The 23422-nt window shown below is 35.5% G+C and overlaps 2 protein-coding genes across 3 annotated transcripts in view; both read left to right on the forward strand.

Annotated features, from left to right (window-relative positions):
- LOC123672953 (heat shock-related 70 kDa protein 2-like) overlaps positions 1–17420 on the forward strand; it is a 57309-nt gene extending 39889 nt beyond the window's left edge. Inside the window, exons 7-9 of one of the 2 annotated variants that reach the window (XM_045607319.1) lie at positions 16639–16875; positions 16928–17288; positions 17356–17420. In XM_045607319.1, the coding sequence (XP_045463275.1) occupies positions 16639–16875; positions 16928–17194 (504 nt within the window). In that variant the 3' untranslated portion in view covers positions 17195–17288; positions 17356–17420. Of the gene's footprint in view, positions 1–16638; positions 16876–16927; positions 17289–17355 lie in introns of those variants that run through there. The other variant, XM_045607320.1, reaches the window with a different exon arrangement.
- Positions 17278–18587, forward strand: LOC123672956. The gene is made up of 4 exons (XM_045607326.1): positions 17278–17420; positions 17508–17586; positions 17860–18040; positions 18150–18587. The coding sequence occupies exons 1-4, from the start codon at positions 17406–17408 to the stop codon at positions 18388–18390; spliced, it is 516 nt and encodes a 171-aa protein (XP_045463282.1). The 5' UTR covers positions 17278–17405; the 3' UTR covers positions 18391–18587.
- The last annotated feature ends 4835 nt before the right edge of the window (positions 18588–23422 follow it).

Genomic DNA, 23422 nt, shown 5'->3' on the forward strand with positions numbered 1-23422 from the left:
AATTGGAATCAACATGTGATACATTTTTGGAATCAGCTCAGCTAGAGTATTCGGAAAATTGAGACAAAATGGGGGTGTTCCCTTTGAAAACAAGACGGTGACGTCATTACTCGAAAGTAATTCACCCTGTATATTAGATTATAATTTTAAAATACGGTAAATTACAATAAAAATTGACGTGTTTCAGCCTTATTTCTTAAAATGGTCTGTCTAGCTAAAAATGAATTTGTTCCATACTTTACGGACACAGTGTATATTTCATCATTTATTCATAAAAATTCAGTTGAGCACGTTTATTGTTTATCACATTCCACGTTTCCTAAATCATCTATTCGATTTAAATTTGAATCTTCAAGTAATAATTACACTTAAAATACATTTTTTCGGCAACCGTCCGGGAAGTGCTCACTTCCCGGACTCTTTTTCTCTGAGAAAGTAGCATTTCCCGGCCTAGTCCGGAAAGTACGTACTTTCCGGACTAGGCCGGAAAAGAATCATAGAATCCATAGAAACCGAGATAACGGCTGACAGTTCATATGAAATTAGTTGTCAAAAATTTGCATGTTTTTTGATCGCAATCGCAATAAAATATGGAAAGCAGCAGCGATAGTGTTATTTTACATGGTTGCCGAAAAAATATTATACGCAACACGCCCGAAAATGGTTTTTTTGGACTCACAGACTTCCAGGACTCGCTTACGCTCGTCCTGGAATTTTGTCTATTCGTCCAAAAAAACCCTATTTTCCGGACTTGTTACGTAAATTACTATTTTCTTTCCTAAATTACTTTTCATAAAAAAAGTGTGGAGTTTTTCATGCTAAATATATTAATACAGATTCACCAATCCAACCAAATAACTCCACCGTCCCCGCTCTATTGCTTAATAGGGATGGGAATACCGGTTACTCTCCAGTAGCGTTACATTCGCGACCGCTCCAGCCTCCAGAAAAATACCGCTCCAAAATACCGCGATTTTGTAACTGTGGTTACTGGTAACAAGACCGTAAGCGATTGCAACTAAGTTGAGTATCAGCAACGGAGGAACGAAGGAAACGAGAGTTTCGACGTTATTCTAGAAGAACGTATGCAAGCATAACAAAATCATAAAACCATAAAAAATTTTTGGTGGCTCAGAATAACAACAAAGGTTAGAATCTTCGAAGGGCACCTCATTAAAAACAGATGGTGTAAACTCCAGTGGAAATATACCATCCTCGGGTAATCTAGGTATTACGTGAAAGGAATTATATCTATTTGTATTGCTGAAGACGTGGTATTCAACGTGAAACCTTAATGAGGTATCCATATTTACCAAACCTCGTTCAAATATCCCAAACCGTTTCGATGTCGGTACGCCGTAACCATCGTTACTTTTGAACCGGTTACTTTGCGTTTGTGGAACGCGCGACTACGTTACTCAAAAATACCGTTCCAAAATCGCGGTATTGAAATACCGTCCCATCCCTATTGCTCAATACAATGCCTGCAAGGGTGCCGACTTTTATTTTTGTCGAGGAGGCAGAAACGCTAGAGCTGGCTCTGGAGCCCGATTATCCAATATTAATTTTCAGCAGTAAGCTTCTGTTAGGCAGCAAATTGGGTCTCTGTCTAGGGCGACAGTTCGGCTGGCTTAATTGTATGATTTCTACACCCGATATTCCTTTTAGTTGATTTTTTTTTTTTTTTTAATAATTCACACAGTGTAAACTGTGGGTTGTTTCCTCAGAACATGCCCGGGCGTAATGCCAAGAGCATTTCTGCCTTCCCTACGTCAATGGGGGTATATAACCTGTCTTATTATATTCACTGTTCCCAAGATGACAGCTTTTTGCATCCATGTAATGGTGCCTTCCGGTAGTTTCAGTTCTCGCAGATGTTTGACCGTTTTTTGTGGACTAATCCGTTCGTACTTAGTATCCGTTCGTACCTAGTTATATATATATATATATATATATATATATATATATATATATATATATATATATGTATATATATATATATATATATATATCAACAATTTTAATTCCCAATATACAACAATAGTTATAAGTTAGATAAGGGGTGTGGGAAAATTGATAAGTGTTATAATGTCACTCTTCTTTATTTCATTTAGTCGACGTTTCGATCCCGATGGGGACTTTCTTCAGGACTCTACAATAGCAATAAAAAACAGTCAAAATAAGGCAATCACAAAACATGTAAAAATAGTACATACCGAAATACAGAGTTGTAAAGATCTTATTTGAACACAAATCAATAGCTCTCAAGAAAGCAACTAACAAGAACATCAACAACTTCAGCGAAAAAAGATCTGATACTTCGTTAGTAAAGGAGTAGAAATCAATTATAATAAGTAAATAAGGTAAACAGAATAATCAACAAAATGAGAGGTTGTCAAAAATGTTGTCAACCAGACTTGCCACAGAATACACGCACATGACAGATGAAACATAGAGTAGCATTAAATCACATTGGTCGCAGTAATTCACTCTCACCGAACTCAGAACAAATGCGATTTTTTGAAAGATTCCATGAACCGAAACCAATCCCCTCTCACAGAAATGGCCTAGAACACAAAATTCATTTTCACGTTATCCCTACGACTGCTGAACTTGTTGAAATTCTTTCTGTATGTGATCCATCCAATTCTCTCCCACCGAACCGGTCATAATGAATCAAATAAGAATAGATGGAGCTGATATTATTTACATCCCTTCTGTAGTTCATCGAACAGGTTTGACGTTTAATATGATACATCTCTAAGAAACATCTCTTTCTTCCACTGACTTCAATTTCTAGGATTTTGGTGGAATCATAATTCATTGGATGATCTTTGTCCCGGGTATGGTCTGCTAGGGCACAAATCTTACTTGAATTTTTGATGTCGCTTTTGTGTTGAGCAATCCTTCTCTTCAGAAGCTGAGACGTCTGACCAATGTACACCTCACTGCATATTGAACAAGGAATACAATACACCACTCATGTTATCAACAGTCATCCTATCAGTCAATTTTAAAATAAGATTTCTGAATCAACATAATTTCTGTGGTCTTTAAGAGGTTAATTAATGCGTTTGTCATACCATTAATTAGGGGAATAGACAAGTAAAGAATTCTACCCGTGTTCTCAGTGTCCACAGTGGTGGATGCGCTCCTCTCTCCATTCGTTGGCCGTGTCGAAGGAGTGGTATTATAAATCAATCTGGACAATAACCTTTTTGGGTATCCATTCTCTAGCATCAACTGCATCAACAACCTCAGATTCTGCCGCCTTAGACTTGGATGGGCAACCTTTTGTATGCGATTCTTCAATCCTAAAATCATGTTTACCTTTTGTCCATGTGAATGATTAGAAAAATAGTGTATGTATCTCCCTGAACTTGTTGGTTGTCGGTACCAATCTAGAATCAGCCTATTTTCCATTTGCCTTGAGACCAATAATATCATCTGTTAACACCCCCACATCCAAACTGTCAGTTTTTGTTTCAGACATCCTGTCTAAATATCTTTCTTCTACCAGAAGTAGATATTTTATTGAAGATTCCTTTGCTTTTGCCCAGTATGTGAATGATTTCCAGTTACCTGTTGATTATGTCCTGATCAGCCTGGACGTTGTATCTCTTTTCACCAACATTCCTGTCGAGTTGGCAGTTTCAGCTGTTGAGAACAAGTGGGATACTATCAGAAACCACACAAGTCTACCAAAAGAAGAATTCATCCATGCCATCAAATTCCTGTTTTCTTCAAACTATTTTCTTTTTAATGGTAGGTTCTTCAAGCAGGTGCTCGGTTCCCCTATGGGTTCCAACTTCAGTCCATCCATTGCTGAATTAGTAATGGATTTCCTTCTGGACGGCATTCTTGTTAGTATTCCTTTTGACATTCCTTTCATCAAGAAATATGTTGATGATCTAATATGTGCTGTACCTAAAGACCAGGTTGCTTTCGTTCTAGACAAGTTTAACAGTGAACATGAAAGTATACAGTTTACTTTGGAGGAAGAAACAGCGAATGGAGTCCCATTCCTGGATACAAGGGTGATTCGAACACTGGAAAATAGGCTGATTCTAGATTGGTACCGACAACCAACAAGTTCAGGGAGATACATACACTATTTTTCTAATCATTCACATGGACAAAAGGTAAACATGATTTTAGGATTGAAGAATCGCATACAAAAGGTTGCCCATCCAAGTCTAAGGCGGCAGAATCTGAGGTTGTTGATGCAGTTGATGCTAGAGAATGGATACCCAAAAAGGTTATTGTCCAGATTGATTTATAATACCACTCCTTCGACACGGCCAACGAATGGAGAGAGGAGCGCATCCACCACTGTGGACACTGAGAACACGGGTAGAATTCTTTACTTGTCTATTCCCCTAATTGATGGTATGACAAACGCATTAATTAACCTCTTAAAGACCACAGAAATTATGTTGATTCAGAAATCTTATTTTAAAATTGACTGATAGGATGACTGTTGATAACATGAGTGGTGTGGTATATTGTATTCCTTGTTCAATATGCAGTGAGGTGTACATTGGTCAGACGTCTCAGCTTCTGAAGAGAAGGATTGCTCAACACAAAAGCGACATCAAAAATTCAAGTAAGATTTGTGCCCTAGCAGACCATACCCGGGACAAAGATCATCCAATGAATTATGATTCCACCAAAATCCTAGAAATTGAAGTCAGTGGAAGAAAGAGATGTTTCTTAGAGATGTATCATATTAAACGTCAAACCTGTTCGATGAACTACAGAAGGGATGTAAATAATATCAGCTCCATCTATTCTTATTTGATTCATTATGACCGGTTCGGTGGGAGAGAATTGGATGGATCACATACAGAAAGAATTTCAACAAGTTCAGCAGTCGTAGGGATAACGTGAAAATGAATTTTGTGTTCTAGGCCATTTCTGTGAGAGGGGATTGGTTTCGGTTCATGGAATCTTTCAAAAAATCGCATTTGTTCTGAGTTCGGTGAGAGTGAATTACTGCGACCAATGTGATTTAATGCTACTCTATGTTTCATCTGTCATGTGCGTGTATTCTGTGGCAAGTCTGGTTGACAACATTTTTGACAACCTCTCATTTTGTTGATTATTCTGTTTACCTTATTTACTTATTATAATTGATTTCTACTCCTTTACTAACGAAGTATCAGATCTTTTTTCGCTGAAGTTGTTGATGTTCTTGTTAGTTGCTTTCTTGAGAGCTATTGATTTGTGTTCAAATAAGATCTTTACAACTCTGTATTTCGGTATGTACTATTTTTACATGTTTTGTGATTGCCTTATTTTGACTGTTTTTTATTGCTATTGTAGAGTCCTGAAGAAGGTCCCCATCGGGATCGAAACGTCGACTAAATGAAATAAAGAAGAGTGACATTATAACACTTATCAATTTTCCCACACCCCTTATCTAACTTATAACCATATATATATATATATATATATATATATATATATATATATATATATATATATATATATATATATATATATATATCAACAATTTTAATTCCCAATATACAACAATAGTTTTATGCAGAAGTGAGAAACAACTATGGAAGAGTAGCATATGAAGCGTTGAAGTCATGGTCGTCATATAATATGAAACTGGCATCTTATAGAAACCGAAGAGTGTTCCTTTTGGAATGCAAAAGACAGGGTTTACTTCCCAAACATATTTCCAACAATATGAATTATTTGTTCAGCTCAGCAAGTGATTCAGGTTCGTCCAGACAGGTTCAGGCTATGTTGGAGAAATCAAGACGTCTCGTTCTTCAATTTGAGATCACTGTGACTGTGAGCAGGATAGGAAGAATGGAGTGTGATTCTTCCAGGTTGTGGCAGATCTTGGAGGGGTTGCTTCCACCAGAGATGCTAAGTCGTTTTGAAACTTACCAGTCCAGAAGGTACAGAAGAGAATTTGCTACTATTAGGGAGAGAAATCTGATGAAGGTGAGAGCTCTGTCAGATGAACTTTTAAAGAGAGTAGAACCACAGGAAAGGTGGATTAAGAATGTTAGTACTGTTATTGTACCAGATAGAATATTGAAATTTCTAGCACTGGGCCCCAAATTCGGCATTGATATTCCTTTAAGGGAGGTGTCCATGTCGAGGCTGTTGTCAGATGTGGAGGGCATTGTTGATCTTAATGATAGACTGTCAGATGAGGGAAAGAACATCAAACGTTCCCAAGCTGTTAATATTATCACAAACTACATCAAACCTGGAAAAAGGACTAATAATATTTTCCAGAGAGAATTTTACCACTGTAAGAGATACCTAAGTGAACATCAAGAATTGCTTGTGTTACGGGCTGATAAAGGCAATGTTACGGTTTTGATGGATAAGGATCAGTACATAGAGCTCTCCAACGAAATTTTACTTAATGTACAATATTACCAACTTCTTACCAACAGAGATCCAACCGTTACAATACAAGGTAAATGTAATGCATTGATTAAACGATGGGTCAGTGAGGGCCACATAACACAAATACAAGGTAAATCACTGTACATTTACAATTCAGTTCCAGCTAGATTCTACGGTTTACCAAAAATCCACAAACCCATTCTTGCCTTGAGACCAATAATATCATCTGTTAACACCCCCACATCCAAACTGTCAGTTTTTGTTTCAGACATCCTGTCTAAATGTCTTTCTTCTACCAGAAGTAGATATTTTATTGAAGATTCCTTTGCTTTTGCCCAGTATGTGAATGATTTCCAGTTACCTGTTGATTATGTCCTGATCAGCCTGGACGTTGTATCTCTTTTCACCAACATTCCTGTCGAGTTGGCAGTTTCAGCTGTTGAGAATAAGTGGGATACTATCAGAAACCACACAAGTCTACCAAAAGAAGAATTCATCCATGCCATCAAGTTCCTGTTTTCTTCAAACTATTTTCTTTTTAATGGTAGGTTCTTCAAGCAGGTGCTCGGTTCCCCTATGGGTTCCAACTTCAGTCCATCCATTGCTGAATTAGTAATGGATTTCCTTCTGGACCGCATTCTTGTTAGTATTCCTTTTCACATTCCTTTCATCAAGAAATATGTTGATGATCTAATATGTGCTGTACCTAAAGACCAGGTTGCTTTCGTTCTAGACAAGTTTAACAGTGAACATGAAAGTATACAGTTTACTTTGGAGGAAGAAACAGCGAATGGAGTCCCATTCCTGGATACAAGGGTGATTCGAACACTGGAAAATAGGCTGATTCTGGATTGGTACCGAAAACCAACAAGTTCAGGGAGATACATACACTATTTTTCTAATCATTCACATGGACAAAAGGTAAACATGATTTTAGGATTGAAGAATCGTATAGAAAAGGTTGCCCATCCAAGTCTAAGGCGGCAGAATCTGAGGTTGTTGATGCAGTTGATGCTAGAGAATGGATACCCAAAAAGGTTATTGTCCAGATTGATTTATAATACCACTCCTTCGACAAGGCCAACGAATGGAGAGAGGAGCGCATCCACCACTGTGGACACTGAGAACACGGGTAGAATTCTTTACTTGTCTATTCCCCTAATTAATGGTATGACAAACGCATTAATTAACCTCTTAAAGACCACAGAAACTATGCTGATTCAGAAATCTTATTTTAAAATTGACAGATTATATAGTCGAGTGAAAGATAGGATGACTGTTGATAACATGAGTGGTGTGGTATATTGTATTCCTTGTTCAATATGCAGTGAGGTGTACATTGGTCAGACGTCTCAGCTTCTGAAGAGAAGGATTGCTCAACACAAAAGCGACATCAAGAATTCAAGTAAGATTTGTGCCCTAGCAGACCATACCCGGGACAAAGATCATCCAATGAATTATGATTCCACCAAAATCCTAGAAATTGAAGTTAGTGGAAGAAAAAGATGTTTCTTAGAGATGTATCATATTAAACGTCAAACCTGTTCGATGAACTACAGAAGGGATGTAAATAATATCAGCTCCATCTATTCTTATTTGATTCATTATGACCGGTTCTGTGGGAGAGAATTGGAAGGATCACATACAGAAAGAATTTCAACAAGTTCAGCAGTCGTAGGGATAACGTGAAAATGAATTCTGTGTTCTAGGCCATTTCTGTGAGAGGGGATTGGTTTCGGTTCATGGAATCTTTCAAAAAAGTCGCATTTGTTCTGAGTTCAGTGAGAGTGAATTACTGCGACCAATGTGATTTAATGCTACTCTATGTTTAATCTGTCATGTGCGTGTATTCTGTGGCAAGTCTGGTTGACAACATTTTTGACAACCTCTCATTTTGATGATTATTCTGTTTACCTTATTTACTTATTATAATTGATTTCTACTCCTTTACTAACGAAGTATCAGATCTTTTTTCGCTGAAGTTGTTGATGTTCTTGTTAGTTGCTTTCTTGAGAGCTATTGATTTGTGTTCAAATAAGATCTTTACAACTCTGTATTTCGGTATGTACTATTTTTACATGTTTTGTGATTGCCTTATTTTGACTGTTTTTTATTGCTATTGTAGAGTCCTGAAGAAGGTCCCCATCGGGATCGAAACGTCGACTAAATGAAATAAAGAAGAGTGACATTATAACACTTATCAATTTTCCCACACCCCTTATCTAACTTATAACTATTGTTATATATATATATATATATATATATATATATATATATATATATATATATATATATATATATATATATATATATTTTGATCATGTTATTTACCTGCTTTTTAATAGTCAATAGTATTTTCTTCATTTGGAAGTGTCAGGTTTTTATATATATATATATATAAGTAATAATTTTTTCAGAGAAAGACAGAACAACGTCTGCCAAGTCAATTAGTTGAAAAACAATCATGAATGAATCTTATGCCTTTTTCGTCGCCAATCGCTTGTATAATGATCGCTTTTAGAATTGACACCCTGCATATCAATCAATACACTAGTATTTGAGGCAACTTATCGAGCGCGTTGCGAAACTCAACAGACCAAGCATTAATAACGTTACCAGAGAAGGAAACCAATAAGCCAGAAATGGGAGTCCGAGGCCCTTCGTATACCAGATCCGTCATCATTGGAATAAGTAATGATCTGACGGTAATTCGGCAGTTCGAATCAATCTTATGTTGAATAATCGTACCATATTGTCCGATATCTTTGTACAATGGCCGATCATTGGATGAATCCCGGTTTGCTATCCCGTTTATTGAACCGGCGGGATATTTGATTGGTGGCGATTTCGATTCCCCGGAAACGCTTCTAAATTCGCACAAAGGGTTATTATTTCGTCTTTGGACGGAATACATTTGCATTTGGTTAGAAGCGAAATCTGTTGATAGCCCGCTGCCGTTCAGGTCGTTGTCGAATCGAATATTCGAAAGGACCCCGCACGTTTAGTATGGAAAATGGCTTTCCGTGAATTTGGCTGAATTTTTGATATGTTGTAGTTCTTGATGAACTGATCAGAAGTGTCCTTAGCCACAAAGCTCAAAAATGGACAGTTTTCGAGATATGGAGCTTTGAAAATGGATTTTTTGTAATTTTCGGGGTTTTTGCTCATCAATCGGGGAGCTCTCATTTCTTGTTTTGATGGAATTTGGATGTTCGGCGGCCAGAACCCGAATGAGAAATGATCTTCCTTGGTTATTTTAGGCACCTCCATCGATAATTTTTTATACACTGCTCCACATTGGCTATGAAATGAGATACAAAATCCAAGATCTTCCATACATCTTTTCATGCCACAAGATGACGCCAGAATAATTCACACGACCGAGAAACGACATAATGTGAGATTTTTTTAAGAGAGACCATAATAACTGAATCCTCATATATCTGATGTCCAATAATATCAAATATGTTAGCCGAAATGTTCATAACCAGGCATCGCGAGCTGTAATGGGGGAAAATGGGAAAATCATAATCATATTTCCTCGGGGATAACAATTGTGATCACTATTGATATCATTTACATATGATATGTGATTTGTTTCTCACAAATCTCGATAATCTGACAATGGGGTGCCAAGACATTTTCCTTAGAATGTCTCGAAATTGATGATAGCATCTGACAGACAAACGAATCCGTGAAAATGTCTGCAGTTTTGATACAATACAGTACTGTCTGGGTAAAATATAGAAGTCCAAGTGTTGGAAGCTAACTATGAATGGAACATCCGATATTAACCCACGAATTCTTGAAAATAATTTTTTTTTCTATGAATTTTTTGAACTTCACACATACGAATTAATACTATCTAATAATATGATCGTTGACAAAATGAATGAGTAGATCAATCAAAAACAATATAATGATGAGAGTTCGTTGATATAGTTTTATGTTATCAAATCATTAATTTTGCCCTCGATTCGATTCATAATATTCTAAATGATTTCTTGCGATTGCTAATATAATTTTAAAAGTTTTTGTTTATTATCATTATTGTTATTATTATTATGAATGTTACTCTCATTATTATATTGTTTTTGATTGATCTACTCATTCATTTTGCCAACGATCATATTATTAGATAGTATTCATTCGTATGTGTGAAGTTCAAAAAGTTCATAGAAAAAAAAATATTTTCAAGAATTCGTGGGTTAATATCGGAAGTTCCATTCATAGTTAGCTTCCAACACTTGGACTTCTATATTCTACCCGCATAGTACTATATTGCATCAAAACTGCAGACATTTTCACGGATTCGTTTGTCTGTGAGATGCTATCATCAATTTCGAGACATTCTGAGGAAAATGTCTTGGCACCCCATTGTCAGATTATCGAGATTTGTGAGAAACAAATCACATATTATATGTAAATGACATCAATAGTGATCACAATTGTTATCCCTGAGGATATATGATTATGATTTTCTCATTTTCCCCCATTACAGCTCGCAATGCCTGGTTATGAACATTTCGGCTAACATATATTTGATATTATTGGACATCAGATATATGAGGATACAGTTATTATGGTCTCTCTTAAAAAAATCTCACAATATGTCGTTTCTCGGTCATGTGAATTATTCTGGCGTCATCTTGTGGCATGAAAAGATGTATGGAAGATCTTGGATTTTGTATCTCATTTCATAGCCAATGTGGAGCAGTGTATAAAAAATTATCGATGGCGGTGCCTAATATAACCAAGGAAGATCATTTCTTAGTCGGGTTCTGGCCGCCGAACATCCAAATTCCATCAAAAACAGAAATGAGAGCTCCCCGATTGATGAGCAAAAACCCCGAAAATTGCAAAAAATCCATTTTCAAAGCTCCATATCTCGAAAACTGTCCATTTTTGAGCTTTGTGGCTAAGGACTTTTCTGATAAGTTCATCAAGAACTACAACATATCAAAAATTCAGCCAAATTCACGGAAAGCCATTTTTCATACTAAACGTGCGGGGTCCTTTCCTAATTCAGGGACTCTTATAGCGAGATATGTTAGAATTTTTTAGCAATGAATACTAGGCGGTAAAAAGAAATCCATTATTTTTTCAATAGATGGCTTTAGTTATCTGCATCTCGCGTTGTATAAGTCCGATCGATAGATGGCGTTAGAAAGGTTAGATTTCTTACTATAAAAACTTCCCTGAAAGCTTTGTGATTAGTTGACTCAGTTTAGTTTGAGTGCGCGTCAAAAATGGACACTAGCATATAGAGTAATTAACATAGATAGAGCGAGTAGGTATACGCAATTTTTACATGTCCCCAACATGGTTAGATTACGTTGTCGGATTGTGATTTATTTTCAAATCCATAATTTTACTATATCGTTATGAATGTATATTATATCGAATGAAATATATTTATTTGAGTAATTCCCGATTAATTATGCAAATTTGAATATTTGTAATCCGATATTTCCATAATATTCTTATTCTTATTGCTTATTCATAATGAGCAGAATATTTTTTATTTTCTGTATCTGGGTATAGTATATCCAAATTCACTTGGAGGAAGCTGAATATTTCGATTATACAAGGGTTGGCCACATTTGCAGAAATTCCTTTGGCGCCAGTGAATTTATTGCCTAACAATACTTTCAAATAAACCCCGGTATTTAGCAGATCGCGGTATCCACTTCAAAGGGACATCACCACGCACTTCAAGGCCAATTGTCGAAAATGTCCAAAAAATATCGGACATTATCGAGTAATGTAAGTACTGTTTCGATGTCAAAGAGCTGAAGATGTAATTCGGGATGAAGATATATCCAACGAATCAAAGATCATTAAAATCGTCCATTTTAATTCAAGTATCAATGATTAGCCAACACGACTTTGTTTTGTAAGTTTACAGGATGATGTGATACCAAATAAGTGCGAAGTTTTTAGGAGGTGAATCTTTGTTGAGAATTAAATGAGGTATTTATATGAACAAAAGCTCTTAGGTCTTTCCTCAAAAAGATACATGATTCTAAAAATGTGAAGAAAAAATCATTTTTATTTTATTTGAGGTAATAACATTTTGTGTTTGTTTAATCAAAGAAGGATAATTCTCACCAAAACTTTTTAATGAAACAAAATTTTCTAATTTGAAAATTTGTGTTGGAAATAACGATCCATTGCAAACAATACTTGTGATGTATCCGAAGGTAATAGTTTCCTAATAAAAAGATAAAACAAAACATTATGCATAAACAGATTTTCCGTAAATGGAATCGAAATATTTAGTAGATGGCTGCCCTTTTTATTGATAGAGGAACATGATTACAAAATGTTATTGTTTCTACTCTCTAGCCATAAAAACACAAAGAAAGAGATCGAATTTATATCTACAGGAAATTAAAAAAAAAGTTGTCCCTGTTGCTACGATAGATAGAACACATCATAATAACTTGAATTTTTTCAGTAAAAATTGTTAGTTACGTATTCAAGATAATGAGGGCGTTGAATTTAGTCATATTTATAATAGTACCTACACTGCATACTAGCTTACTTCATCATTTTTAAATCGAAAAATATTCAGAGTACCGCACACTGTATCGAGTCTTAGCTATAGTACATTTTTGGTTTACATATATGATATAATTTGGGATAAAAACTAAACCTCAAAAAAATTACGGTATACCTAGCGCCCTCTATGACAGATATAAAAACAATTGCATACGATTTGTAAGCTTCCGCAACATATTCTTTTAAAATAACAAATACCCAATGTTACCAGAAGTTTTGACATAATCGTAAAAAAAAAGCGTCTAAAAATATTTTCTTTAAGGACCCTGGGTTTGAATACGGATGCCGTTAAGTAATGTTTTTACTGGACAAACCGTTGCCGTGTTCTACCTAAGTATTTACCTTTTTATGAAAAGCGTAATAATCAAATCTCTATCATAGCTACTTTTGTTAAGTCCTAGTCTTAACTATCACTGAAATCAAGTTTTGGTGGAATAATAATAATCAAGACAGAAAAAAAGTAGCACCCATTGCGTAGAAATGTGGGGGTACTGGGGGTAATTAATCCCCCCCCCCCCAAGATTTCCAAAATATAAAATTCCAGAATTCTCGCAAAGACGAAGAACGAAAATTTTCAATAAAATGAACGAATATTTTACTTTCCTTTGAAATCGACAAGGCAGTAAAAAAATCGGGCCCTTTTACGGTTTATGAGTTTTTCATCACTTTCAAAATGAGTACTTTTTTCACTACGAGCTCGTCTATGTCTGAGGTTTATCATTTTCCTTTATCTATCCGCTTTGTCGACGTTGCCCCTTATTTGCCATATATAATTTTTGCACTCGTCACTGGTAGACAGTAACCCGTTGTTTTTCGGTTTTTTGTATCATTCTCGTCACAAAATTTCAATATTGTAGTTATCAAAGAAGTGAACTGAGTAATTTGCAGCGAAAAATTGTCTGGGCTGTGTTTTACAATTTATTTTGTTTCATTTACATTGCAATTGATTTGTGCATATTCCGTCACCAGGTGATCCGGAGTTTCTTCCTCCTCCCCACAGAGTCTGCACTCGTCATTTTCTGCTGGACCCATTCTTATAAGGTGTTTCCTAAGGCGACCATGTCCTGTGAGGAATCTAGTAAGGAGGTGTAGCATATTTTTCTAAAATCTAGATACTTCTTGGATCTCGTAGACTCCAAAGATCCAATCCAGGAAGATTCCGCCAGAGTATGTCTCTTTCGGTTTCTTCTTCCTCCTGAAACTCTTTCTTGTCTACGCTACAGAAAGGTTCCGGACCGATGGCAAGTGTGTTGGCCTCTTCATTCCCTCTAACTCCCAGATTAAAAAGACCTTGTTATTCTTGCCTATTTCATTGAGTTTTCTTCAGCACTCCAATACCATCTTAGAATCGATGATATGTGAGCTCAGTGCTTTGATTGCAGCCTGACTATCAGAATGTGTCGCTATATCACATTTCTGATAATTTCTTGCTAGGTTAATTTCTACACATCTTTCTATTGCAAATATCTCTGCCTGAAATGCACTTAGACAGCTGCCTAGGGATATTGAGCATTTGGTACCAGTCCCGAATACTCCAGCGCCAGTCCCTGTCGTGGTTTTGGAACCATTTGTTGGTATTTTTTTTAAGAACTGGGATTGTGGACTTCTTTTCCCAATCTTCTTTTCTACTTAGTATCGTAACGAAGGTTTTTTCGATGCTAATTTACTTTATCATCCCGTCACTAGGAAGGTTCGGTTATGGTATGTAATTAGTCAAGGAGGACCAGGCGCTCTTATTCCTAATTTCCTCATTGCCGCTACCTTCCCTAGATAGTCTTAGAGTGGCCGCATAGGCCACTCTCTCTATCACTAGATGATGAAGAGGTGTGAGATCTGTAATGATCTCCATTGCCCTAGTTGTGCACATTCTCATAGATCCAGTGATACAAACACAGGCTAACCTTTGTATTGTATCAAGGGCTTTCCTCGTGTTGTTCTTACTTGTTCTAGCAGCATTCTAAGTCCCTCCTGCATTAAATCGCACAAGGTGCTGTCGAATTTTCCTTTGACTATTAAGACTATATCGTCTGCATAGCCTATACAGTCGAAGCCAAGCTTCCACAATAGGCTCCATAGAAGGGGAGATATAACTCCCCCTTGGGGTGTGGCTTGAACAGAGGTGGTTTGATTACCCACTTGTGTCTCAGTTATTCTCGTCTTCAGCATCTCATACATCCCTTTTATAATGGTTTTGTTCACTTCTCGCCTTTTGAGTGCCTCTCTGACCGACACATGTGTTGTTTTGTCAAAGGCCCCAGATATGTCCAGGAAGGCATAGATTGCGATCTCCTTGTTATTCAGGGTACTCTGGATGGCATCAGTCAGCTAATATAGAGCAGTCTCTTTTGATCGGCCCGCTCAGTAGGTATGCTGACATTTATGAAGTAGTTTGTTTTCCAGATTCTCCGTTCTTATGTTATTATCCACCACTTTCTCCATCGTTTTCAGCAAAAACAATGTTAGGCAAATGGGTCAGAAAAATCGGGGATCAGTCCCATCTTTCTTCCCTATTTTTGGTATGAAGCCCTCCTTCATATTCTAGGTATTTGACTGCTTTTGTTATATTCAGGAGATGGGGAAGAAACTTCTCCATTCTCCATTCCTTTCTGTCGGAGTACTGGGAATATAATGTTGTTGTTTATTGCCCATTCCAGCCGTTTTCTTGTAAAAATTTTCTTAGCAATATCCCAATCCTCCTTGCGGGGATTTTTGGTTTGGGTTGCATTGATTATATCTAAACGGTGTTCCTAAATTGGAGGTACAAATGAAAATAACAAACTTCTCGGATTATTTTCAGAAAAAAAAGTCCTATAACATGAGTCCGCAAACACTTTGTTTTTGAGATACAGGTGTTAAAGTTCAAATTTTTTTTCTCGTAGCACTTTCCCTTCACAAGATACTCAATTAGAATTAGCATAGATATTCCAATTTAAATTTCTCATCATGTGATATGCTTATTTTGAATGCAAATCTACAGGGTGATATTTCTTCACTTGGTAGCTTGGTATTCTTGATAGGCATGATCATTTACAGAAATGTTTTCATTTATCAAATAAAACATCTACTCATGAGAAAATTGATATTGAACCCACAATGGGAATTCAAACCAAAAAAAAAGTGGGTATCAGAACGTTTGACTAGAGAAATTGTCTCCCACCAACTGCAAAACTGGTCAACGGAATTCGAAGTAGATTGGCTGTACTTCCGTTCTAATCAGATTTCGCTGTGGTTTCTAAGAAAACATGACCATTTTATTCAATATCGCCACCTATGGGAAAAAAAAGAGAAGTTCTTCGATCGTTTCCATTGAAATATAACCATGTACGTAAGGAACGAGAAGTTTTAGCAAACCAGGATTGATGTCGCCTGAGATGGGCACACCAGTGAACTGAAGAACTCTATTCAGTTCACTGGTGCACACTGATTAGGATTAGATATTTGGTCATATTTCCATAGAAATGACAACCAAGATCTTACCATTTATTACGTAGGTGGCACATTTACAATGAAATGTATATCCAAAGAAATTAAAGGGAAATTAGAAGTAAGTGCTATGCGGTAATCAATTGAAGTACCGCCAATCTCTTTTAAATTCATGAAGGCTGGTCACTTCAAATTCGCCAGTTTTCATCGAACTTTTCCAATTATGAATGGCATTATTTTCAGACTTCTCAGTAAAATTTATTCTTTCAGATTGAAGTTACTTTCGATATCGACGCAAACGGAATATTGAATGTTAGCGCCATCGAGGCGGCAACTGGTCGTAAAAACACTATAACAATCAAAAACGATAAAGGACGATTAACTACTGGCCAAATCGAAGGAATGGTAAAGGAAGCCGAAAAATATCGGGCACAAGATGAAAAGTTAAGAGCTCAAGTAGCTGCTAAAAACGAATTGGAAACTTATGTATATCAGATCAAAAATATGGTGAGAATCTGAAAAATCTTCCCAAATTCTGAAATTAACAATTATATTCCAGCTTTCTGAACCAGCTCTCGAAGGAAAAATTCCAGCTTCGGATAGAACAACACTCATCAACACGTGTGAAGCTGCATTAGACTGGATGTCAAAAAATCCAAACGCTTCAGAACAAGATATAAACCGTAAAAAGCAGGAAATTGAAAATATTTGCAAACCAATTGCAACAAGACTTTACGCCACAGTTGCAGGAGGACAATTTGCAACTCAAGGTCGGGAATTTCCAACAAATACTAGTCAAGGGCCTATAATAGATGAAGCTGATTAATGGATCTTATATCTTCATGAAAAAATACCTGATCAACATTTCTACATCAGGCTTGTTTCATGTAGATGGCGCTCTGCTTAAGGATGTAAGAAAAGTAGGAAAACTGATTCTATGGTCTACAAGCATATTTTTTAACCTAAGTTTTACTTTTTAAACTGAAGCTTTAAACCAAATTGTCGTTGGAGGCGGATTGTTCTTCAAGGCATTCCAAATGGAGGATAAAATTGTAAGTTAAATTCTTAGACTATATATCATACTTATATAGTCTAAGGTTAAATTAATCATAAAATTTCAAACCTAACTGATTTTTCAGTTTCCAGCAAATCTCTCCGAAGTATGTTCAAAAAGGGAGGCTGCAATGGTCAAACAAATTTTTCTCGACTTATGTGAAGGTAGGAAGAAAACACAATCTTGAAAACTGAGGTTGTGTATCATCAAGTAAATTTTTCAAAATGATAGCTTAAAATTAAGATTATTTAAATATTCATTGTCCAAGAATTATTTAAATTTTTTCAAACCCATATAAAGTGGCATTTCGATTTCACCAATTGGTTTTATTTGGATATTTTCGAATTATAAAGGAAAGAATATCATATTATTGGGTTTGGCTGCATCATTTAATTGAGAATTGATTTATTTTTAACTAACATGTACTCATGTTTCAGTTAAAAGATATTGGGATGTCGAATACCTGTTTGAAAGTACTCATCGAAAGACCTTCATAACTGCGAAACTATCTAAGACACAAAAACCCAGTCTTTTTGTTCCGAGTCATCTTTCAGATAGTACAAATTTTTTGGAAATGAGGCGGTTACTTTCTCTCAATAATGACCAGAAGTTTCATAGGTAAGCTTTATTTGAAGTACATAATTTTGTCTATATATATATTTGTTTCTTACAAAACATATACAAGTTTCAATTTCAACATCTTCCTAAACAATATTTGTTTTTTTAGTATATTTTTGGCATTCATAAATGCAGACACAACTTGTGTATACTATCAAATAAACGAAGGGCTTCTACAACCCAAAGCAATCACCAGTAAGCATCTTGTAAGAAATAGTCAAAACATACGGGATTCTTTAATCAGGAAGAATAAAGATCTCATCGAGCAATCAGCTTCTTATGGAATACCTATAACGTTGAAGCTAGACCCAGGGGATGATGAATCTACCGACCATAGGAAAGATGTGTAACTGAAGGTAATTTAGGAAGAATGTATCTAATTACACGGAATTAAGAAGATCCAGTTTGCGACTAACAGCAACTCTCTTAAAAAAATTTTCATAGGCTGTGATTTTTCTAGTATATCTGAAAACGTACATGTCTGCAATACCAATTGTTGATAATTTCCGGATAATATTTCATTAATAAAATATCAATTTTTGCAAAACTCATTTGTCAAAGCCAACAGAATTGTATTAGATAGAATCATACTTTTTGAGATATATGCCTACAAATCTGCGGATGAAGCTTACTCAAATGAAAATTATTTTTACACAAAGTTAAACACCTTTTCAAAAAAGGAGAAATAGTAAGTTTTGACTTGTACAAACTTCTGAGGAGTGTCACAAAAATCTAAGAGAGGATAAAAACATTGAACAATTATAATCCTCCCTATCTTATAGTTTATCAAAAAATTATGTGAAGTCAGGGGCTTTTAGGTATTCAAGTGATTTTTTTTAATGAAATTACGTGTGAATTTCCCAGTCATTATTTTTTAACCATGTAAAAGATTTTCATGATTATTATATCAACTGTTACACTTTTGTTACTGGAAGAAGGTAATCTTTATTGCAAGTGTTATCAGTCTGTACAGGGTGTTTCCAAGGTAATCAGAAATACTTTTCTGGGTGAGTCGTCATTTAGTTTCAAGAATGTATTAATTTTATGTTTATTACAATGGTATTGCTTCTATTAAAATAAAAAACATTGACCACAATTCAAAATTTGTCACACATGTTTATAGGAACTTTTCGTCTTAAAATTGAATGATAAATCAGCCACAAGAATTTTTACGATTTCTTTGAAACACTCCAGAAATATTGAAAAAAAATCTTGGTGAATAAAATCAAACTATAGACAAATTTGTGAATAAGGAACCTCCAAAGAAAATCAGAAAAGGTTTGTTATAATCAAAAGGCCGTTATATTTGTGCTGCGAATAAAAAATAATTATTAGGTATTTCAGTTAATTTTAATAGAGTAATCAATAAATGTATAAAAAAGAAAGTGAATATTAAAATATAAAAATTTACACATCTGCAGAATTAGCGGAACAAACAAAATCTCAATGAGGTTTGTATTTCATTTTATCTGGAACCACGATTATAGAAATTATTGTTTTGAATTGTAGCTTGACAGAGGTGAACACAAAAATGAAATTTAAGGTTTTATTCAGAACACCCTGTAGAAAGATTCGTTGACAGAAGAATTTGTTTAAGAATACTCAGATGTTGCCTCATCCTTTCTGAACATTTTCTCTTTTTATTTATTGAATTTCTTGGCTTTGAGAGAAATTACAGCAATCCATGTGGTACTGTTGTTGAACGAGAAATCAATGTTTGTAATGAATGTGAAATGAACATAATATCTATCTATGTGTAGATCAGTTGTACATATCAATAAAGTATTACTGTTCATTCGATATCGTCTGAAGTAGTTAATGTACAATTTTATATAATAAAGAACAATGTTCTATGCAATGTATATTTCAGTGAAATAACGAACACTCTACATCAATTTCAGAATCATTGAATTGATGAATAGGTATTCCTAACATCAATGAATAGGGTTGTATGATAATTTAATCACATTGATGAAAAAGTATCAATGGTATGAAACCAAGTTGATGACTGTTATTCTTCGATACAATGAACAAAGTTTTTTTTACTGTACTGAAACCATTCAAAGGGATGCAATTTCTCTTAAAAAAATTAGGATATTGCTATTACTAAAAAAATTGTTTAATTTTTTAGACAAGAATGTTTACGAACACTTACATGTTTATGTAAGTGTTCGTAAACATTCTTGTCTCTCAACGATTCCCTCCACAGGGTGTTCTGAATAAAAGCCTACTTTTGATTCTCTTTATCCACCGTTGAGTATAACACAAAACAAATAACTAGGGACGGCATTTCAACAGTTATGCTCTTTAGGAATCAAGCTACAATTGAAAAAAAATGCTAAAATAGGCTAAATGCTTTGAGAGAAATTAAACTTCAAACTTCGCTGAGATTTTGTCGGTTCCCCTAATTTCACAAGTGTGTATATATTTTGGCCAGAAGTTCTCGAGCCGATTTCGAAAGTGCGCCCTGTCTCTGAGGTTATTGGTTATTAATCAAACTATTTTATTTTGAAATAATTGTGGCTTAAGAGTGTCGGTTTTGAGTGGCACTATAAAGGAGCGGCATATAATAATAATGATAAACTTTATTCACCAGGAATCATCATTACAATTCACAATGAAATTAGGAAATGTCAAGGAAAAAAAATAGAAAATACATAACAGTGAATATGTTAAGTTTGACTTATTCCTGACAAAAAATCCAAAATAGTGTAGGATTCAACCTGTATCAAAAATTCGTGAATCTCCCTGCGAAATTTTTCAAATTTCTCAATCTCTCTTATGCGTCTTGGTAGTGCATTGTACAATTTGATACACAGCTAAGTACAAGTTTTTTTGGTGGAAGAGAGATTCTGCTGAGGATAAATGAAGTAATCATTCATCATGAACGGGTCTTTCCGAACTTAGTGAAGTATTGCGGTTGTTTGTACACAAATTGTAGGCATTTGATTATATAGAGGGCAGGTAAAGTTAGTATATATATTTTTTTTAATACACCTCTACAAGTCTCTCTATACTTCATCTTGAATATACTCCTTATAGCGAATTTCTTTATTCTGAATATAGACATAGCATGTATGCCATATGGCATGAGCACTTTATACAAACTATATGATGGGAAACTCTTCCTTTAATGATTTTTTTTTTATTTATTTATTAACCCAAAGGGATCATGAGTGATCCATAACAGGCATATTTTACAATATTTTTTTTTCTAAAGTTTTATTTTTTCTGTTTAAATGAAGAAATAAAGCCGATAAAAGGCGGCAAATGTAAAACATTAAACAACTTGAAATTAAATTAAAACAAATCTTAATTCTAAGAACGAACAGTTAAAAATAAACTTATCTATGCGCATAGACTAGTCAGTCAATAAGTATTTTTGGATGTCTAGCAAAAATATAATACTACTATTAGTTTATCAGTCTTTCGGGTATCACAGGTCGGTAATTTATTGGTCTTTGGGCTGTTTGGGCCGCATGACCAGGTACTTTTCGGAAATTAGTGATCCTACTGATTTGTAGGTCGTTTCCTTTGAGGATATACGTTGCAGGGGGTTGTGAAGCCAATAAGGTCCATTTCGCCATAGTATGTTATGTCCAAGGGTGGAGAAGTGACCTATTTCATTGATGTGTGTGATGCAGTTTGTCTTGGTTCCGGTGGCGATCATCGCATTGTTCGGGGCGACATTTAACTCTGTAGTTGAGTGTTGGAACTCGAAACTGAATACACCTATTGGGTGAAAGGATTGGGTCAGGGTGTGAAGGGGGCTATCAGCAGGGGCGGGAGTGCAGGCTTTGGTGAACTCTGATACCATCAGGGGAGCTGAAGTTGAGTTAGCTGAACACTGTGCTAAGGTGACGGAGCCGGTGAAGTAGTTGGAATAAGTACTCAATATCTGAGCAATGTTTCCAAACCAAGTGTCGTCGGTCTTGAGGTAGCAAAAGCTATCAAGATGTTTGATGCTGTCGTCAGCTGCTGGTACGGGAAGGGACAGTCGGTTTCCATATCTATTGAAAGATGTATCTATTTCTCTATTTGTCTCTGGGGCGTAAAGTAGTCCGGGAGTGAGGAGAAAGGCTCTTTCAGTTTCAGTCCAGTTGTTAGCTTGGAAGAGGTGGCCATTTATAGTTTGGTCAACAATGTTACTGAAGGTAGTTGGAATGGTATAATCTGGGATATTCGCTGCTTGAGCGGATGTTAGCTTGTGTATAAATCCAAGAATTCCAGGTATGTTTGGTATTCCTAGCATATAGCAGTGGGCTGCGTCGTAGTTCAGGAGATTAGAAGCTCTAATTTCGAGGTTCTGATCGAATATAGTGGGAGTAACTTTCCAAACAGGGTGTTGGAGGGTCGGGTGGGATTTATACTCTCAAAGGTGGCTACGAGGGGTCCAGGTATGTTGAGGGACTAGTAATAGTAACAATAACAAGTGTGGCAACTAAACAATTACTTAATTCTAATCACAGTAGTCTTAAAATAAACAATTAATTCTATTGACCAGAATTTTATACTGGGTATTATATAAATTAAATATTATTCAGTCTTTTTTGGAATAATTGATTTTTCACTTTATTTGTGAATACCTTCAGAGTATCAGAGCCCTTGATGTCGTTTGATAATTCATTAAACCATTTAATTTAATTTTAATAGAGAAAACACTGAATGACGCTCTCCCGCCATAACGTTGGTGGTGTCTGAAAATTCAACCAAATTTGAAAATGAAATTTATTTTGTAACTAGGGATTCTTTCAATGAAGAAAATAAATCTTTATTGTTTGATCTCTAGGCATCGACAAAGTCAAAAAATTGAGTTTTAACAGAATTTGTCAGATTATCATAAAATAAAACAGTGAAGGCATATTGCTTTTTGACTGAGATATCTGTGGTCTCATCCCTCACTTGTGAAAAAAAATCCTAACTGTCTCATTTCTCATACATCTCATGCATGAAATGTTCACCTAAACCTTTGCATATCTGGGTAATAGCCTTGGTTCTTTTCAAACTCAACTTTTGAGCAATTTTTAAATCCGGAAAAATATTTTTTTAGTTGTGGTGTTACAGTATCTATTAATAAAAATGGTAGATTGTTGTATTTGAAAAAGCTCTTGGTATATCTAGTTTCCTAATTTCCTAATCTATGCTGGCTAAGAGCATTCACTGTAATGTCATTTTGCAAGTTTTTTGACTGTGATTGACTCACTTCTGCCGCTCGACATAGGTTGATAGCTCTGTTCAAGTTCAAGCTGGACTCTCGAAGTAATTTTTCTTGATTGAACTTCCTTCAGTTCTAATTCTATCATAGCCTCCGAACAATTGGTCTGCAATATTTGTATATGCATATACAGTGGACTCTCGATAAGTCGAACTCCCAGGGACCAC

This window comes from Harmonia axyridis, chromosome 2 (genome assembly GCF_914767665.1).
Source record: "Harmonia axyridis chromosome 2, icHarAxyr1.1, whole genome shotgun sequence".
NCBI lineage: Eukaryota > Metazoa > Arthropoda > Insecta > Coleoptera > Coccinellidae > Harmonia > Harmonia axyridis.

Coding starts and splice junctions, on each gene's coding strand:
- LOC123672956 (XM_045607326.1), top strand. Junction 17,587..17,859: donor TTTTCTCGACTTATGTGAAG/GTAGGAAGAAAA, acceptor CTCATGTTTCAG/TTAAAAGATATTGGGATGTC. Junction 18,041..18,149: donor AATGACCAGAAGTTTCATAG/GTAAGCTTTATT, acceptor TTGTTTTTTTAG/TATATTTTTGGCATTCATAA.